We start from the raw sequence: 18,661 nt of genomic DNA on the forward strand, positions 1-18,661 counted from the left end.
TAGCAGGCTGTAACCCCAACAACCATAAACCACCTGTTCAATCACCTAAGAACATGATCCGTGCTCTTTTCTGGGTGCCTGCTGGTCACTGTCCTTGGTCCCCAGAGCACCCTCTGCTCTCAGCTCTGGGACCCCTCTGGGTCCGGACCCTGGCTTCCCTGGCTCCTCCCTTGCTCCCTGGCTTCCGGCCCTGGCAGCTCAGGGATCAGCTCCATCTTCTGCTGTCCCTCCCCTTGCTTCCCTCTCCAGCCTCATAGCTTCAAACCCTAGCTATGTGCTAGGACCCCCAAATTCTCCCTGTGCCCTAGCCCTTTGAAGTATCTACCTGCCTGTGTGAATCCATGATGAGGCATCTCAAAGGTGCCAGCAACTTTCCCAAACAACTGCACTTTCAGGGCTTCCGGCTTCCTTGCAGGGGCTTTGGTCAGATCACCTGGAACTGCCCATGATGTCTCCCAATCACTTGCCACATCCATCCCAGCCAGCAAATAGTCCCAGTTCTTCCTTGAAAATAAATCAAGAACACAAGGGACCCCAAAACCAGCGGGCACTCAAGCCCCTCCTACAAAATGCACAGGCATGCGAAAATGACCGAGAAGTCCTAACGGAAAGCCCATGTTGTGAAAACAACTGCCACACTACAGCACTTAAGGAGCTGAACAGATCTGGGACAGATGTGCTTCTTTATGGTCCACGATGAATCACATCTGTGGCTGTCCAGACAACCTACCCATCACAGCAACCATGCCAGGCAAGCACCCTGGGGCCATCATGCCAGGCAGCAGCCAGGGGGCACCTTGCAGAGCCCAAGTCAGGGTCCACCCCTTCTCTGGCAGAAGCCTTCAGTGCCCAGCACCACCATGGCCACAAGACCCCTTCACTCCCTGGGCAGATTCTCCTTCTCCTCCTCCTCGTCCCTTACGCATCCTGCACAGCTTCCTCGCTGCTCCTCAGTCTGTCACCTGGCTACCACCCATGTATCATTCTCCTCCACCTCCTCCTCCAGAGGTCACCAAGCTTCAACCCCAGTCTTTGAACTCCTGGGTCTCCTCTGCTAGGCTGTGACCCTCGGTTCACAGCTGAGGGTCAGCACAGTTCTGGTTCTGAGGCCAATCCCAGGCCTGGAACATATCTGTGAATGCCGTCAGCCCAGGAGATGATGAGTGAATGAGTGGATGGATGCCAGGAGGGGCCCTCCATGCTGCTGTCCTCTGTGGGGAAAGCAGGCTCAGATGTGGTGGCAGGGGCTGCTCACTGCCCAGATCCACCTGCTTAGAGACCCCTGGGAAGGGCTTGCACACTTGGTCTGTGCTTGGGGACCCAGGAAACTGCGAGGCTGGCTGAGCCTGCACCAGTGTCCAGCCTCTCCTGACTCGCCTGGCCTCCTCCTGCCTAGTGCCCTGCAGTTCTTCCAGCTGCCAGCACCTGTGGGCCCATGTGGTGTCTCACCCATAAGAGTTCCTAAGGCACAGCACATGGCCTGGGAGGGGTGAGGCTGGGTCTCCTGGGACTGTGCCTGCATTTCTGGTTCTGAGCCAGCAGAGAAAAGACAGATGTATGGCTGGACTGAGCCCAGTAATGGTCATCATGTTCAGGCCTGTGAGCTGCACCCCACTGGGTGCTGCCCAGGACCTGCTGTGGGGGCTGGTGCCAGCCCTGGCTGGGAGTCAGAGTCACCCTGCTCCCTGCTCCCTGTGCTTAGGAAGAGAACTTGGCCTCTTTGATGCTTGGATTTTCTCTCTCTCTCTCTCTCTCTCTCTCTCTCTCTCTCTCTCTCTCTCTCTTTCATCTCTTTCTTTCTTTCTCTCCCTTCCTCCCTCTCTCCGTCCTTCCTTTCCTTCCCTTCCTTCTTTTCCTTCTTTCCCTCCCCTTCTCTTTCTGTCCTTCTTTTTTTTCCTTTTGATCTTTTACATAGTGAAATGTGCACACATCCAGAAAGTGCTAACAGCACAGATGTGCAGATTCCCCTGTGACTGTGAAATGCACACTTTGTGGTGGCTACACAAACCACAAGGAGAGCCTTCCAGCAGCCCGAGCCCTTCCCCACTCCATCCCGGCCTCTGCCCTCCTGCCATCCTGAGTTTTATTGCATCCATTCCTTTTTCTTTCCTTCTATTTCAGCAGCCTAACTATCTATCTATAAATACCTAAATTTATTTTTAGATTTACTTTATATAAATGGAAGTATATAACACGTTATTTTTTGTTTGTTTGTTTAGATTTTAGTACATTGTTGTGAAATATCACACGTACCACTGGGTGGAGACACAGTAGATTCCTTTGGGTTGCTGTAGTGTCTCCTATTGTATTTTTTCCTATTATCTTTTTTTTTCTTCAAGTTATTTACTCTTTGGAAGACAAACCATGTGATATCCTCATTGCATACTCTTTGCCTTGTTGTTCCCAGGCAAGCTCAAGGTTACCACGCACAAGGCTGCTATGAACATGGATGTGTCCGTGTCCCCTGCACAGCTGTGCACAGGGCTCCCTCAGGACACATCCTCCGTGGGATTGCTGGACCCCAGTGTGGACAGCACCAATGGTGCCACACACTGTCACACTCTCCCTGCATAGCTATGCTGCTCTTGGGCCTGGGCTCACTTGCAACTGCTCGTCCTCTTCCTAGAGCCATCCAGCTGGGAGAGAAGATGCGTCCCTTCGTGAATTTGCACTGAATTTGCACTTTCTTGGTGGACATGAGGCCAGGCCATGAGCCCATCTCTGGTCAGACAATGGTATCTATGCTGGGATGTGGCCTCGTTTCTCTGGGCTTGTGTGTCTTTGCTATATTAATTTGTATGACTTAGGGGATGGAGTCACTTGATGGGCTTGTGTCTCAAACACATCTCTCAACCTGCAGCTCCTCTTCTCTAGCTGTGAATTTACCCTCTAGAGAACAGATCCTCTTCCTTTTGGGCTTCACCAATCTTTTTTTTAATGTATTTGGTACAGGTTCTCACTACACAGCTTGGAATCATAGTGCTCCTCCTGTTTTCAGCATGCCCAGCACTGGGATTTCAGGTGTGCGCCACCACACCTGGACTCGGTTGTCAGCTCAACGCACCCAGGGGTAGGGCCTGCATGGTATGTGGTGCCAGAGATCAGAACTCTTGTCTCTGCACTTGCCTAAGCAGGCACGTAGTCCACTGAGCTATCTTGCTGGGCCTTGCTTGATCAATCTTTTCCTAAAAGATTAGCACTTTCCTATGTCATTTTGAGACGTTTTCCTCTGTCCCATGATCAGGATGTTGTTGTGTGCCCCAGAACTGCCTCTCTTCCTGTCATGAATCAAAGTCTGGCTGTGGGGAGGCTGCAGGAGTCTACAGCTGCAGGAGTCGTCCCACACCACTGCATCAGGCCATGCTTGCCATGTGATACCTGTCCTGAAACCCAGGAGAACAGCTTGCAGCTGTCACAGCTGCACTGACTTGTGCTCGAGAGGCAAAGGGCTGGACAAATGCAGTCAGGGTGAAGAGGAGGACTGTCCAGGTGACAAGTGAAGGAAAGGCCCAGTATACTGGCTGACCAACTCAGCAGGTCTGTCCCCAGCACAATGACCCCACCATGAAGCTCTTTTGTGGTGACTTCCCAGGGATGGCAAACCATCCTGGAATTCACCTGCAGCTGACCACAAACCGCTCCTTCCATTCCCACCTGCCATGCCCCCATCGCAACTTGAACCAGGACTGGCCTGGCCTACTGAGGCCACTTGTGAGCTCTCTGAGGCCACCTTGTACCTGGTGGCCTGAGGGCTTTGTATAAATGAGACGAGGTCCTGACTGTCCTGCTCAGCAGCCCTGAAATCCTACAAGGCTGAGCCCCAGCCACCTCTGTCTCCCCAGAGCTCACTTCCTACCTCAGGACCTTTGCACCTGCAGTCCCTGTGCTGCTGCTCTTCCCAGAGTGCCCTGGGTCCCCTGGGTGCTTCCTGAAGCCAGCATCAGCCCCTGCCTCCTGCTGCACTCTCACTGGCTTCCCATTGTCTTCACCCCTGGCTGTCACTAGACATAGTACATAAAAAAAGGAGAGAGGGAAGAGGCATGGGCTGCCCCTCTCACCATGGATTTCCCACTGCCTGAAGTAGAATCCAGCACCTTTTAGGCACCAAAAAGCAAAAACACAAACAAAAATCCCTCTTTTGAATAAAGGAAGAGCCAAGTAAAGAGCAGGGTCAGAGAATGAGTGTTGGGGCAGGGCAGGGTCCCCGCAGAGCTGCAGGGGTCCAGAAAGGGAAAGGAGGTTAGGAAGGCCACGGGACTCTGTCGGGGGAAGGTCTGCATTCACACAGCAGGTCTGACACTCCCTGCTGGGCCCACTTGGTACAGAGTAGGAGGCACGAGGCAAGGGCTGCAGCCAAGGGCGGAGGGGGTGAGATTACCTTCACGCAAGGGTTCTACAGGGTGGGCACGTGAGCTATGGGCAGTACCTCCGCCCCGTGGGGCCCAGATGACCCGGCGGATGCTCTGTACCCAGTCCTCCATGTCCCTCCGGGAGCTGGCCATGAGCAGGAGCGCCTCGGGGCCAGCAGGCGCCTTCTCCCGATCCCCGGCACCACCTGCAAGACAGGAAGACAAGGCTTAACTCAGGCTGTGCGTGGGGGACAGTGGGTCCCCATGTGCCATAGCTTCAGGTCACCTCCAGCCTCTTGTGACCTCGAGTATCTTTCTTTCTGATTTCTCTTTTCTCCTTTAGTCTGGCTTCGCTGTTTTTCATATCAAAACAGAAATGATTAAAGCATCCTAGAGCACTATTAGAGAAAGAATCCCGATTTCAGGCTGGCTCAGCAACAGTCAGGCCCCACAGGAGCCTCGTTACAGATTTTGCTGTAGATCAATGTCACCCACCTCAAAGGCACAGCTCAATGTTCCCCCGTACTGCATCCTGAAGGCTAAACCAGATTCTCCACAGATGGGACCCTTCTAGAGCCTGGATATTAAACCTAGTGAGAGCCCCACAACCAGCATGACCCCCACCCCCACCATGTTCATGTACAGCTGGGCACTGGGTCTGAGGCAGCAGACATCACCTGGAGCCATCACCCACCAGCCACAGGGGGCTCTGCAGCCTGTGGGCATCTTTGAGATGTGTGTGCACCATTTCTGCTGCACTCTATGTGCAGCTGGAGGGCTTGGTAGGAAGGCGCCCAGCTCTCTGCAGCCTCCTTCACTGCATCCCACAATTGGTGAGTCACTATTCTCTCTAAGGTGCCATCACAGCAGATGCCAATGAAGACCATCTGCTGATGGGCTGAGTTAGCAAGGAGAGTTAGGGGGCAGCCTGAGCCCTGGGCTGATCCCTGCAGAAGTGTGAGCTCGGGGATTGAGCCAAGACATGAACCTGTGCTTCCTGGGCACAGCAGACTCCACACTGTGCTCCACCCCCAGCCCACCACCTGGGGTCTACAGGCCAGGATCCAGAGGCACAGACTAATGCAGTGCTTGCTGGAGAGACCCGGGCTTCTAGGTCCTGGCTCTGAGCTCTCAGCCACTCACCCACAAGGGGTGGGTGACAGCTGGGTGGGGCCAGGCTGCCCAGGACTGGAGACACCGAGGAGCTTCCTGCAGGGTGGAGCCCGGATTGTAGCCCTGAGTGAGCTGGGAGGCCGGCGAGAGTGGGGCGGATGTGGCCTCACAGAGTAAGTGGTGCAGGATTCATTCCTTTTCCATTTTTTCAGAGTTGCACAGGGTTTCTATTTCTTCCTAAAGCATCTGGTAGAGTTGACCAGTGTAGCTGCTTAGGCCTGGAGTTTCCTGGTGGTGGCGTTAGTCTTGCTGGGTGTTTATTATTTTTATTGATCAAAAAGTGAGGCTTTTGTTTTCCTCACTTTGTCTTTTATTAGTAAACATATTATAAAGGGCACATGGTAAATATCTTAAGTTTTTAGGCCACGTAATCTCTATCACAATTTCTCTACTTTATCGAAAGAAAGAAAGAAAGAAAGAAAGAAGAAAGAAAGAGAGAAAGGAAGAAAGAAAGAAAGAAAGAAAGAAAGAAAGAAAGAAAGAAAGAAAGAAAGAAAGAAAGAAAAAAGAAAGAAGCTAAAGCAGCCTCAGGCCATTTGTCAAAGAAAAGAAAATATCTTATTTTTGTTGTTGTAAATTTCATTTACAAAACAGGTAGCCAGCCTGTGCCCTGTAGCTGGCCACTCTGTGTTCTGTTTCATGGATTTCCATTCTGATCCTTGTTACTTATTTTCCTCTGCTTACTCTGGGTTAATTGGGTGCTCTAGTTTTTGTTTATCACAGGGTTTAGTGCTGTAGTCAGCCCCCCAAATGCCACCTTAGGCATAGCCCCCACATTTCAGGATGGTATGCTTTCATTTTAATTCATTTCAAAGTATCTTCTCGTTTCCCTTTGAATTTTTCTTTGACCCATAGGTTACTCACAAATATGTAGTTTCCAGATCTGGGGGGACTTTTCAGAAATTTTCCTGTTACTGGTTTCTTATTTAAGTCCATTGTGATAAGAGGACATAGGGCTGGAATCCTTTTCAGAACTTGGTCTTGGTCCAGCATGTGGCCTGTCTTCACAGCTGCACTTGCACGCCGGGAAGTCGTGTGGCTGTGGGCGTGGGAGGCCCCATGTCCCGTAAGCCCAGTCAGACCATCTTGTTCAAATCTTCAATACCCTTATTGATTTTCTGCCTACTTGTTCTAGGCAGAGGATATTAAAATCCCCAATTAAAATTACAGGTTCATTTATGCTTCTTTGCATTTCTGTCAGGTTTTGCCTCATGTAGCTGGAAAATGCCACTAGGAGTCTAAGTGTGCAGAAGTGTTACGTGGGCGAAACCCCTTTATGATTATGAACTGGCTTCTTTACGTGGGGTAACAGCCTTTGTTTGGAAACCTTTGCTAGAGTCACTCCCGCCTTCTGGTGAGGGTCAGGATGGCGCACCTTCCCCCATCCTTTTACTTTTAACATATTCATGTTTTTATACTGTAAGTGCATTTCTTGTCAGGCATAAGGTTGGGTTTGCTTTTGATCCAATCTGATAAGCTTTATTTATAATGTGATTATTGGCATGCTTGGGCTTAGGTCTGTCTTGTATTTGTCACTGGCTCCACCTATCCTTTCCTTCTTTTCCTTGAGTTATTTTGTGATCTCTCTCTCTCTCTCTCTCTCTCTCTCTCTCTCTCTCTCTCTCTCTCTCCCCCCCCCTTTCTCCCCTTTCCTCCCTGCACCCCTCTCTCCTTCCCTCCCTCCTTCTCTGTCTCTGTCTCTCTCTGGCCATGCTAGAGTAACTGCTTTAGGGTTTGAAATATGCATCTTCCCCTACTGCAGCCTATTTTGGGGGAATGTTACCCTGTTGCTGTTACACACCCTTATGTGTCCCAAAATACACTATGATTACTTTCACTTATATGGTCCATACTCTGCTGCTCTAAGCAATTTAGCAACACTTGGTTTAAAATTAAAAAATAAAAAAATACTAGGGATGCATCTTATTGCACAGATCTGGTATTCAATTCCAAGTTAAAAAAAAAAAAAAGTGGAAGAGGGAGGCAGAAGAGGAATTCAAGTGATGTGTTTGTGGAACGGGAGAACAACACAATGTGACAAGCACATAACCTGTCCCTTATGTCCTTGAAGGGGAAGGAGGCAGGTAGGGCAGAGCTGCAGAAGATGGGCAGCTTTTAGAAGCTGGAGAGTTGGAGGCAAAGTATTCTTCTGAGAGCCATCAGGAAGAAACCGAGCCTCGTGGTGCCCAGAGAACCCGTGTCTGACTTCACTTCAGAGCCCTGAGATGAACCTGTGCTAAGCCACTAGTTGGCAGTCATTTGTGTGGACCAGCAGGAAGTGAAGACAGGTCATCTATGTTCCTCTATCTTCCAGTTCAGCAGTCCTCTCATCTTCCTGTCAACTCTGATATTAATCCCAAAAAGAGTATTTTTCACATCATACATTACAGGTTTGATCTCTAGAAATTTGATTTGGGCCTGAAATGTATGTGTGTGATACACGTGTGTCTGTATCTTTCACAGATCTTCTTCTTGGACAGATGAAGTATTGTTATAAAAACTGTTTTAATGACTTCATCTGCTAATTCTAAAACCTGTGTCATTTCTGGGTTGATTTCAGTCACTCTGTTGCTTCATTTCTATCCTCAACATGAGCCATATTTTTCTGTGTCTTTGTATTTCTGATATTCGTTATTCAGTGCCAGACCTTGTGGTTTTTAAATGGCTGGGTATTTTCATATTCCTTCAAATATTCTCAGTCTTTTTTTTTCTAAGATGATGTTAGGTTCTTGGAAACAGTTTTACTCCTGACAGATGTTTCTTATAAGACTCCTTGGAGCATCCGGGCGCTCAGATAGGGCTCACTATTCCCACTCCTGAGAGAGATGCCTTCCACATGTTCTCTCCAATCCCATGAGCCATGCCATCTTCCAGCCTGGCAGCCAGGAGCAAGTACTATTTCTGCCCTACACTGGGTAGGGCTCTGTTTAACCCTTTCTAAACCTCTCATCCTTTCTGGTGGTTCTTTCTCTAGCCAGAATTTCTCTCTGCACCTCCTTCCTCCTGAGCATCATGCCTTGCAAACTCTAGGGCTCTGGTCTCCAGAGATTCATTTCTGTATACTCAGCTGGAGTCCAGTGTGCTCTACCTGGAGCTCCCCTTCCTGAACCCCTGCCTGGGAACGCATTTGCCTCAGTACTGAGGCACACATACCTCTTCTTGCCTGCCCTTCTCCTGGGGCCAAGCCCTCCACATGCCTGGTACCTTGAAAGCATTTTGTCCTTTCCCTACTTTTTTTTTTCTTTTTCCCTGTCACTGTTTCAGGTGGGAATGTAAAGCAGTCTTTGGTGGGTCACCCTGTGCAGAAGGGAAAGTCATACCCCCACGTCTCAGGGCCCTTCTGCCCGAAGCACTGCATGGGGGGCTCAACACTCAGTGAGGCTTTGTGAATCCTGGAGTGCTGTTATTGACCCCACTCTGTAAGAGCAGAAAGTGAGGCCCAGAGAAGTTGAACAACTACAAACCAACAAGTGGCAGAGTGGGAGGCAAGCTCAGCGTCACTGTCAGCTCATTTTGTTTTCTCAACAAAAAACCATCTTTGCAGCAAGAACGGGCAAGGGAAGCAAATCAGAGTGTCAGCCCTGGGATTATTCGCAAGCTTCCACCATCTATGCTCATCTTTTCCTCTACCCCTTAGGAAAGACCGGGGTTCACATTTTGTTAGAGAAAATAGATATGAAAGCAGGAATTTCTGAAAGAAATTGATCTTGAGGGACAGGCCTGTGCTTGTGGTTTCTTGTCTTTCCTTCTTAAGCAGTCTGTGTGGCCACTGTGTAGCCTCCCTGCCCAACTGTACACCCTGGACACCAGTGTCCTCTCAGGCAGTGCCCAGACCCTGCCTGAGGGCCAACCTGAGGCACAGATGCCTGACCTCCTGGGGATCTGAGTCAGGCAGCTGCAAGAGGAAGGTGATGAATACACCCGTCATGATGGGGCAGAAGCAGCCGAGCCCTTTGCTCTGAGCCTCTAAGTGTCCACCTTTAGCATCATCCTGTCTACAGTGTGGAGCAGGGTCTCTCAGCCTGGCACTGCTGCCATTTTGAGCAGAGGATGCTGCTTTGTCCACAGCATGACGGTCAGCTCCATCCAACCATGACCTGCTACACACAGCAGCGGCCTCTCCTCCCTCCCAGGCTGGAACAACCAGAGATGCTGCCACCCACATGTTGCCAAGCATTCCTGGGGAGCAAAGCTGCCTCGGCCTCACTATAGTCATGTGAGGTATCCCAGGCAGAGTGGCCCCACAGTGATCCCTTCCTCTTCTATCAAGCTTGCTCCCACCTGTGTCCCAGTGTGGAGTGGGCAAGCAGGAGCCACGGTGAACAGCAGCGGAAAGCCTGATCCACATTCTCCTCTGGATCAGTGTCGCCGTGCTGACAGCTTCCGAGTTCCTGCTCCCTGCCCTGCGGACTGTGGGATGCCCCCGTGTGTGGCCCCCATGCCTGCTCTCCTGGCCCAGGGCAGCTCCATCTGCCATGACTCCAGTCCAACCTAGACTGCTCCCTGCGCTGCTGTCTCCTGTCGCCTCCACACATAGTGGTGAATTCTTTCATAGTTCATTCACATTCAGATCATTCCTCCCAGGCTAGGCTTCCATCGTTTCTCAGCTAGAGGTCCAGCATGGGCTCAGCCTCCCTCCTCCCCTCCTAAGAGCTGGTCTCCCTACTACAGCTGTAGTGACATGGTTAAGACCCAAGCCCCTTGCTTTGCAGTTCACCATTTTCGGGGTATGCCCAGCTCATTTCCGGTCTCTGCATCTGCTCCCCGCTTGCTGGGTACTCTCCTCCTCAGATCTTTTCTCTGTGTCATCTTCTTGGGGAGCATCCCTGACCTCCCTGCTGTAAACGTTACCAGGCCCCATCCAGCAGACCACAGACTCCTGTCCAGCCTTTGTCTTGCCAAATACAAAGAGCTCCATAGCACTTTCTATGGTCACATGCGTGTCAGGTATGCTATTTTCTGCTGTTCACGGTTGACCCATCACCGGGCCTGCCGTGACAGCAGCAGTAGCCTCAGGTGCCTGCATGGCACCCAGGCACAGTACTGGCCAATGGAAGGCATCAGAAGCCTGAGCATGCACTCACAGAATCTGGAAGAGATATCATCACTCCATTCCAGAGGGAAGGAGCCCAGGGTCCAGGGATGCTTCCCAACATGTCTAAGCTACAGCTGAACGGTGGCCATAGGCGATGCCGAACCATGACCAAGCAGGTTTGTCCCATCCCCACACCAGCTGCTCCCATTGCTCTACCTGTGGCTTTGGATAGAAGCCAGCGGAGGGGCCGGAGCTGGCAGAACCCCAGCCCAGCTGGGCCTCCCCTCCCACTCCTGAACTTCAGAACTTCCTTTTGTGCCCAGTTCCTCTTTTCACCAAGGGAGGTGCTTTAGGGGACAGGAGGTGGCTAGAAGATGCAGCAGGTCCCCAAGGGGCCCAGGATGAGAACTGGCTTTCAACTTCTCCATGTGAACAACAAGAGAAAAGGAGCACATGATACATGTGGAAGCCTTCCATTAAACCACAGGTCCATGAGGGTTGGAAGAGAGAGCTACCATCCTCATGGAACTGCATAAAGGTTTATCTGACTCAACCTTACTCTATCAGCCTTTATACAAAATGTTAAAAAATAATAATAATAAGTGGAGCAGCAATAGCCTGTGACTGGCCTCAGTGCTCAGACTCTCTGTTGTCTTCCCAGGAAACAGGGAGCTAGCTCCCTGCAGGACCTGGAGGTGTTGGCTAAGAATTGAGGGCCTGTTTGCTACAGCACAGTGGTTGAGCAGAAGTGGGTAAACAGACTGCTCCTTCTCTCACAGGATCCTCTTAGCAAATGTCACTCACCTGTCGGGAGCTGCCCTAGTCCATCCAGCACCCCTATTCCTCATCCCTTGCCCTGGAAACTCACCTGGGACCCCTGCTGCCCACTTACCCCCTGGTAGATGCATCCTCCTCCTCAGGTGCTTGGCAGGGCAAAAGGGCATGGTGCATGCGGGAGGAGGGCGGCCTGAGACCTTGCGCTGGGCACAGCGTCCAGCGCCTTCAAAAGGCAAGGACTCCACTAGCTTGCTCTGCCCCAGGCCCAGTGTGGGACCTTTTGTCTGTCCTGGGACTTCTGCATTTCTCTGCTTCCTGAAGACTGGAAATGTCCAGGGTGGGGCACATATGACCTGGGTACTCCCCTGGATTTTCAGACACTGGAGGAAGTGCAAGGGGAGCTGCAGAAACCTCCACACAGGCGGTTCCCAGCCTCCTGCACACTCCCCATCCTGCACCACAACCCTGAGTGTGGGGTGCATCCACCTGAGTCCCCAACACCAGGGCAGCCTTTCATCCTGGGCTGGAAGAGGTTCACCAAGACACATGCAGCCAGGGACACTGGGTCAGTGCCAGGGACAGGGGTAAGCGAGAGCTGCTTCTTTATACTTGTTTCCTCACCAGTAAGACCCCTAGCAGACCTGACTCTAAGTTTCAGCAAAGGTGGGAAACAAGAAGAGGGGCTGGGCAGAACATGTGTGTGGGGTGGCTGGAGGCACCCTGATACTGCTTCAGGTTAGCAAGCATCACCCTCTGTGTCACAGATGGATAGACAACTAGGCTCCAGGGAGGTCATCCTGCTGGGAGATGGCACCATGGCGACTTTCTCCCTTGTAATGCTGGGCTCGAACCTGGGGCTAGGCAGGTCTTCTGCCATGGAGCTGCACCCCAGCCTCAGTACCTTCAGGCTGAAGCTCAATGTGGCGCAGAGGAAGCCCCTAAATCCGGAGAGAAAAGCTGTCCTGGAGCTGCCTCTCTGGGGCTACTTTGTCCCTGCACAACTTTCTTGGCTGGTAGACAGCTGTTGCCTTGTGTCTTGGCCGAGAAAAGGAGCTCTGTCCCTATGCACCCTGGTGTCGCTGAGGACTTGTCTGGTGGGGCCCACTGAGGATGCTGGAGTGGAGGGCAATCTCTGATAGCTACAATACCCACCTCCAGAGCGTCTTCACCACCCGCTGTGCACCCATTCCCTGCACACACGATGGCTGTGCCTGTGCTACAGCGAGGCCCCGTTTCACAGCTGAGAACGCAAAGACTGAGAGTGGCTGAAGTTCAAGGTCACCTGACTCGGTAGATGGACCTTCCCGACTGGCCTCTGTCGGCAAGGGAACATGGCTTACTAACTGGTCTCCTAACCTGCTGCCTGCTCATGCCCACTCTGGAGACTGAACCCAGGGTCTTCACACTAAGTTACATCTTCAGGCTTTCTTTTTTCTTTCAAATTTTGGGACAGGGTCTCAAACATGTAACCCTCTTGACTCAGTCTCTCAGACTGCTGGAGTTACAGAAGTAATGCCTGGCTTCACACCCACTGTTAAGGACCAAGAATCTATACCCCTGGGTGATGGGTGCCCTGGCTCCATACCGCGTAGGTAGTCTCTAGGACAGCTCGAGCACACATTGCTCCCTGGACTCCCTACCCCCTTGGACCTGGGATGGGCAGAGTAGCTTGTATCTAGTGAATGGACAGGATGTCACTTCTGAGGAACAGAGAAGCTACCAGACACCAGCCACTCAGGGTCTGCAGCACTCAGCTCCAGGGCCCTATAAACTGTCCCTTACCAACAGCCACATGGCTTGAAGGGCACCAGCCCTCAGTCAGCCAGGGAATGAAACCACAGCTGCAGCTATCACCTTGGTGGGCTGTGGGTACCACCCAATTCCTGGCCCACAGAAGCTGAGGAGATGAACACTGGTGCTCTGAGCCCCTGATTTGGGTTAAGCTGTACTGCTCAGGCGCAGGAGTCCTGAGTGCTGTCTACTTTATGCACAGAGCAGAGTCCTGCCTGCCCTGCCAGGTGCCTGGGCAGATCCAGTGTTATGACCGCACCTGTCACAAACAACGAGGAAGAGGAGGAGAAAGATAATGATACCAAGTCACAGCAGCAGCCCCTACCTAGCACGAGCTCTGCCTCAAGTGACAGGCACACTGCAGCATTTCAGCTCTTTTAGAACTCAGGAGACAGATGTTATGATTTAAGGAAACCAAGGCTTGGAGAGATGGGTTGCCCTGGCCACAGTCATGGGAAGGCCAGGATTCCCAGTCCAGAGCTGCTCTCTCCACATGATTGTGAGCCTGACCTGGCCCCTGGCCATGGTGCCCACTGGGCTCTGACCTGGTGCCCACCAGTATCCTTGCAGGAACTAGGAGCACTAAGGAAGGTGACTAGCACAGAGCACAGGTTGCAACTGGGTGGAGTCTCTCTTAGTCCAGCAAAGTGGCTTGGGGCCTCCTACCTGCACCCTATACCACGGAGTTTACAAACATGGCTCTATAGGCCCAGCAAGTGGTCCTGATTGGGGAACAGTGAAGGTCCCCCCAATACCTGGGCCTGGACAGGAGAAGCTGCCTAGCAGGGACCTTGGAGTTACTGATGGCTCCTGGCCACCCCTGGGATGGTCACAGGGTCAGCCTCCCTGGAGAAGTTTTTGTTTTGTTTTGTTTTGTTTTGTTTTGTTTTTCAGAACTGGGGATTGAGCTCAGGCCCTTGCACTTGCTAGGTAAGTGCTTATTCTACTGAGCCACTTCCTTGGCCCTCCCTGGAGAAGTTAACAAAAAGAAGATGCTTGCTCAGTACTTGCCAAGGGAAGCAGGATGCTAACTGGCGTTCCCTGTGCAGGTCTGAGGCCACTGATAAGAGTGCCTCCTCATGGGACCCACCTCTCCTGATGGCTCCACAGCAGGCCGGTTCTTGGGAGACCACCGGATTTTCTGTCCTGCCTCAGCTAGGGATTGCAGGAGACTATGCTCAGCTCTGTAGGGCTAGACCCATATCATGGAGAGACACAGAAGGCCAAAGCAGGGTGAAGAAGGTGTTGGGAGCCCAACAGAGTGGGATGGCCAGCTGATGCCAGGCCAGGCTGTCCTGTGGCTTCAACAAGCCTGACAGGGAGGGAATGGTAGAGCCCTTTGGGAAGTGGGTCTGAGCGCAGGATCTGAAATGTGGGAACTTGGGATAAGGCGAAGGAAGTCCTGGTCTTGCGCCTGTCCTCAGCCTTGGCCAGCTCTCTACACAGTGCAGTTTTAGCCACTGGCAACATAGGGCCTGCCAGGGGTCATAGAAAATACACCCCTCACCACCAAGCTACACCCAGGCAGCTGCATCCCTGGCTGTCCTGGAAATGACACTGAACCCCCAGGGAGAGGGGGAGGGAAAGCACAGATGTGAGGGGGGACCTCAGGTGGCCTGCAATAGAAATACCAGGTCCCTGAGCTTCCCTTAGGCTGTGTTTGGACCTGTCCTGTGGATTGTTGTCTGTGTACCCCAAGGAAAGCAGATACAAACTGAGAGCTAGCCCCCAACTCTCACAAAGCTCCCTACAGGAAACATCAGCTGCCCCATCAATCCAGAGTGCCTGTGCTCTGTCTGGAGAAGGAAACCAGGATCCTGGGCAGAAAAGACAAGGTTGGCCTGGCTGGCTCAAAACCAAAACAGTCTCCCTGGCCACTGCCATCTGCCTGTAGTGACCATACTGGTGGGACCGCACCAACATCCTGCACCATGTTCCATGTCTGTGCATGTGGAGACCTTGCTGCCTGCCCCTCCTCCATGGAATGTGCAGATAAGGTCTTCATTATCTCTAGGCAAATAGAGAAGGCCCTGAGAAGAGGTCGCAGGTCTAGAATGACATCCCCCGGCCAGGGCTTGGGATGGCTCACGTGGAGGAAGCATGGCTGCAAGCCACCTGAGCAACCTGGGCAGAGACAAGCAGCCACTCATTGGGCCTGCAGCTCACCCCTCTCCGCTCATCCTTGGAGCGGTAGTGTGACTCTTGTTGAACCAAGAAGGGTGGTGGCCACACAGAGCACAACCCATGTGGCAGCATTCAGCAAGTGTGCTAATGCAGAGCAGAACATGGCCACAGCAGGACCCAGATAGCCCACTGGGGCACACGTGTGACATGGAGGCCTAGTGAGCCACGAGGAGATGAGAGCTTGCTGCACATTAAAGGAGACTTCAAAAGAAATGAAAAATACTTCCCTATAACTAGTGACACTACCATCGAGCCAGAGGGCCTTGGAGGGACACCTGGGAAGGCTCTCCAGGTCTAAGAAGGTCCCCACCAACCTGTGGGACACTCGAGATCATCTTATGACCATATAGTGAGTGAGCAGAGCTGGCAAGGCAGAGGGGACATGTGGAGGTGGGGAGCAACTCTGCCCTCACCCACAGCACTGGTCCCTGGTGACCCTGTAGCTGTTCCTCCAGCTCCCAGGCTGCCTAGAAGTCAGCAGTGAGCTGGGCTCCTCTGCTTCCCGCACCTGCAGCAGCCACACAAGGAGCAGCAGGCCTGGCTGCCCCACCACGCCAGGGAGCTGCCCTCTAGGTAGGGGACTTGATGCAGCCTGGGGCAACTGGGCATCCATATAGGCACTTGGCAAAATCCACACCATCTGGCTAAGAATTATGAATTGGCACAGAATAGGAGGACCCTTTCCTGCACAGAGGCTCTCTGCCAGCGAGGGACCAGGCCATCTGCCATAGCCCCCAGTGCTGACATATCCAGAAGTGCTCACCAGTGGGGTGGACAAGAGAAAGAATGCAGAAGTAGAGCAGCAGGAAGGGAGGACACAGGAGGGGCTCTACTGCTGTTATTGTTTTCCAGGTTTCCTGTGCATATATGCAGAAAACTAAGCCAATGAACTAAGAAACCTCTAGATGGAGGAAGAGTCCAATCACTCAGCAGATGTAAAATCAGTGCACAGAACTACAAGCTAGTGACAAACTAGAGGAAACAGAATCCAGGCCATGGAAGCTAGAACCCAAAGCTCATCCGACATGCCAGTTCCTCTGGGTGCGGTGGCATATGCCTGTAATCCTAGCCCTTGGGAGCCTGAGGCCGGAGGCCTGATGCTAGTTTGAGATCAGTCTGGGATACACAGTAAGTTCAAGGCCAGCCTCAACTGCTTAGTGAGATTGTGACTCAAAACAAAACAAAATGGTACAGGAAAGGAAAGGAGGGAGGGAGAATGGGAGCTACATTGCAATATCTGAGGAAAGTTTCAGGAGATGAGGGGAGACCCAGGGTGTGGTAGTTTCTCAGGGGAAGGAAGCAGGAGGGTGTTTTGGCCTTTGACAGTTTGCACTATGTTGTTGCCTATTTTAAAAGTAAATGAAGGTAGGATTTAATAAAAAGGGAGCAGGAAGCAGCAGATTGCTGCAGGTGGTGGGGGCAGGCAAGTTTGGGTGGCTGCATGGGGGAAGGCGTGGACTTGGGAAGGGAACAAGGAAAGCCTGCGGTCCCACACCTGCTGGTAGAGGTAGGTTCTGGCACTGCCTGTGTGAAGAACAATTTGACTGTGTCTATCGACATTTTAAATGATCCCACAGTCTGCTCCTAGGAAATTATTCCAGCTAACTTTGCACATATGTATAAGGGGGTACTAAGGATAAACTGGGAACAACTGAATCATCCATCAAGTTAATGAATAATAGTACAGTTGTCCCTGGCAGTCTTTGAAAGGTTGCTTTCAGTGAGATAGGAGATTAGGGTGTGGCAAAGGTGGCTGGGGCCAGCCAAATAGCTCCATGGAATGAAGCACCTGCAAGCAGGCACAGGGGCCAGGGGTTCCATCCCCGGGCCTGCCATGCTGATCCTGCTCCCAGGGCATGCTGAGACGGCAATTGAGACTGGGCGTGGTAGTGTACTCCCTGTAATCCCAGCTCTCAGGAGGCTGTAAAGAGGCGGATCACTATGAGTCTGATCTAGTAGTGAGACCCTGAACACCCTGTAGACCCTCCCCTAAAAAATACACACATACACACAAAAATGCTGACTGGGGAAGTGGATGTGGCCTGTTCATGACAAGATTCCAGACTCCTGCGGAAGGTTCCCAAAGCCCTGCACATGGTCTTCTGTCAAGAACTCCAGGAGGTTTTCGACAGGATGGCTGGACCTGACATCAGGCTGAGGGGTGATCTCAGCACTGCTTCTCAGGACCCATGTGCAGAAGCTCTGTGGGATTCCTCCAGATTTGGGCAGCATAGAAGGAAGGACTCCACGTGAACGGGGCGACCTGCTTCTCCTCACAGTAGCCTGCCCTGCTTTCTCCAGGGTGATCTTTTATGTTGCTTTTTCCTCTTTTTGGCTCAAGCTCAATCTGCAGAAGCAGTTTCTCCTTCACTCTTTATTTTTACTTTTCTGAATAAACTCGGCCACTGCATATTGCTCCTTTTGTTCAGTTTTTGTTCCAGAGGGGAATGTGGAATCTAACTCTAGAGAGGTAAGCAACCCAGGACCCAGTGATGTTTATCTGAAGGAGCCACCTGGTAATATTCCGGGGCAGCTGGGAGAGTTGGGTAACATCGGCACCCCCACCCCTACTACAGATGCCACACAGTCAAGCACCTTACATAAAATGGCACAGTATTTGTAGAAAGATGCAATTTTCTGAGTTTTCAGTTCACCTTGGGGTGAGCCCACGTATGGGGAGCCCATGGATAGTGAGGGAGGATGATTCTGGTTAGGTCAATTACGTATCTACATCCCACACTCAGGAGGTGTGAGACTGTGACGTAGCATGGGACAGTACACAGGCTCAAGCACGAAGAGACGGCCACCACGCATTAGGAGGGCAGGCGTTAGCCTTGCACTTAAAGAACTTTCCATTTAGAAAAATCTCCCCAAACATCCCCAAGGTTTTCAATTCCAGTTCCTCTTTCTCCACCATCTTCCCAGAGAAGTTTCGAAGTTTGGTTTCTTAAACTGACGCTGCTGGAAAATCTATGCAGCACCCAAGGCCTGCAGGGCTTCAAGGAATGTGCATGTGGGAGGAGGGACAGTGATCTTCCCCCAGGGACAGCTGCAGGGGTGACAGGAGTGCAGGCAGGCTAGGGAATGCCCAGGCTAGGTGAGGCCCCTCCCCTGAATGCTTTTGTCCTCTTGAGATCCCCACCCACTGCTGTGAGAACAGGACCTCTGAGGCCCCTCCGGCCGGCCGCTACTCCTCAGGGCCCTTGTGAGCAGTCTTCCCTGCTGTCCAGCCTCTCCCTGTGCCCCGAGGTTCTCCTTAGTCTTCAAGCACACAGCTCACATACCTGCATTTCTCCTTCAGCGCCCTCCCAAGCCTTCCCAGTTTTCCTTCTCCCATTCTCTCTCTCTCTCT

General features: G+C 52.0%; 1 protein-coding gene across 1 annotated transcript in view; it reads right to left on the reverse strand.

Moving 5' to 3' along the window:
- Window positions 1–18,661, reverse strand: part of Arhgap22 (Rho GTPase activating protein 22) — a 130,582-nt gene that overhangs the window by 21,752 nt on the left and 90,169 nt on the right. The window contains exon 4 of the mRNA XM_004646960.2: window positions 4,427–4,555. Within this exon, the coding sequence (XP_004647017.1) occupies window positions 4,427–4,555 (129 nt within the window). The remainder of the gene's footprint in view (window positions 1–4,426; window positions 4,556–18,661) is intronic.

The sequence above is a fragment of the Octodon degus genome, unplaced genomic scaffold (assembly GCF_000260255.1).
Source record: "Octodon degus isolate 3935 unplaced genomic scaffold, OctDeg1.0 scaffold00285, whole genome shotgun sequence".
In the NCBI taxonomy this organism is placed as follows: domain Eukaryota; kingdom Metazoa; phylum Chordata; class Mammalia; order Rodentia; family Octodontidae; genus Octodon; species Octodon degus.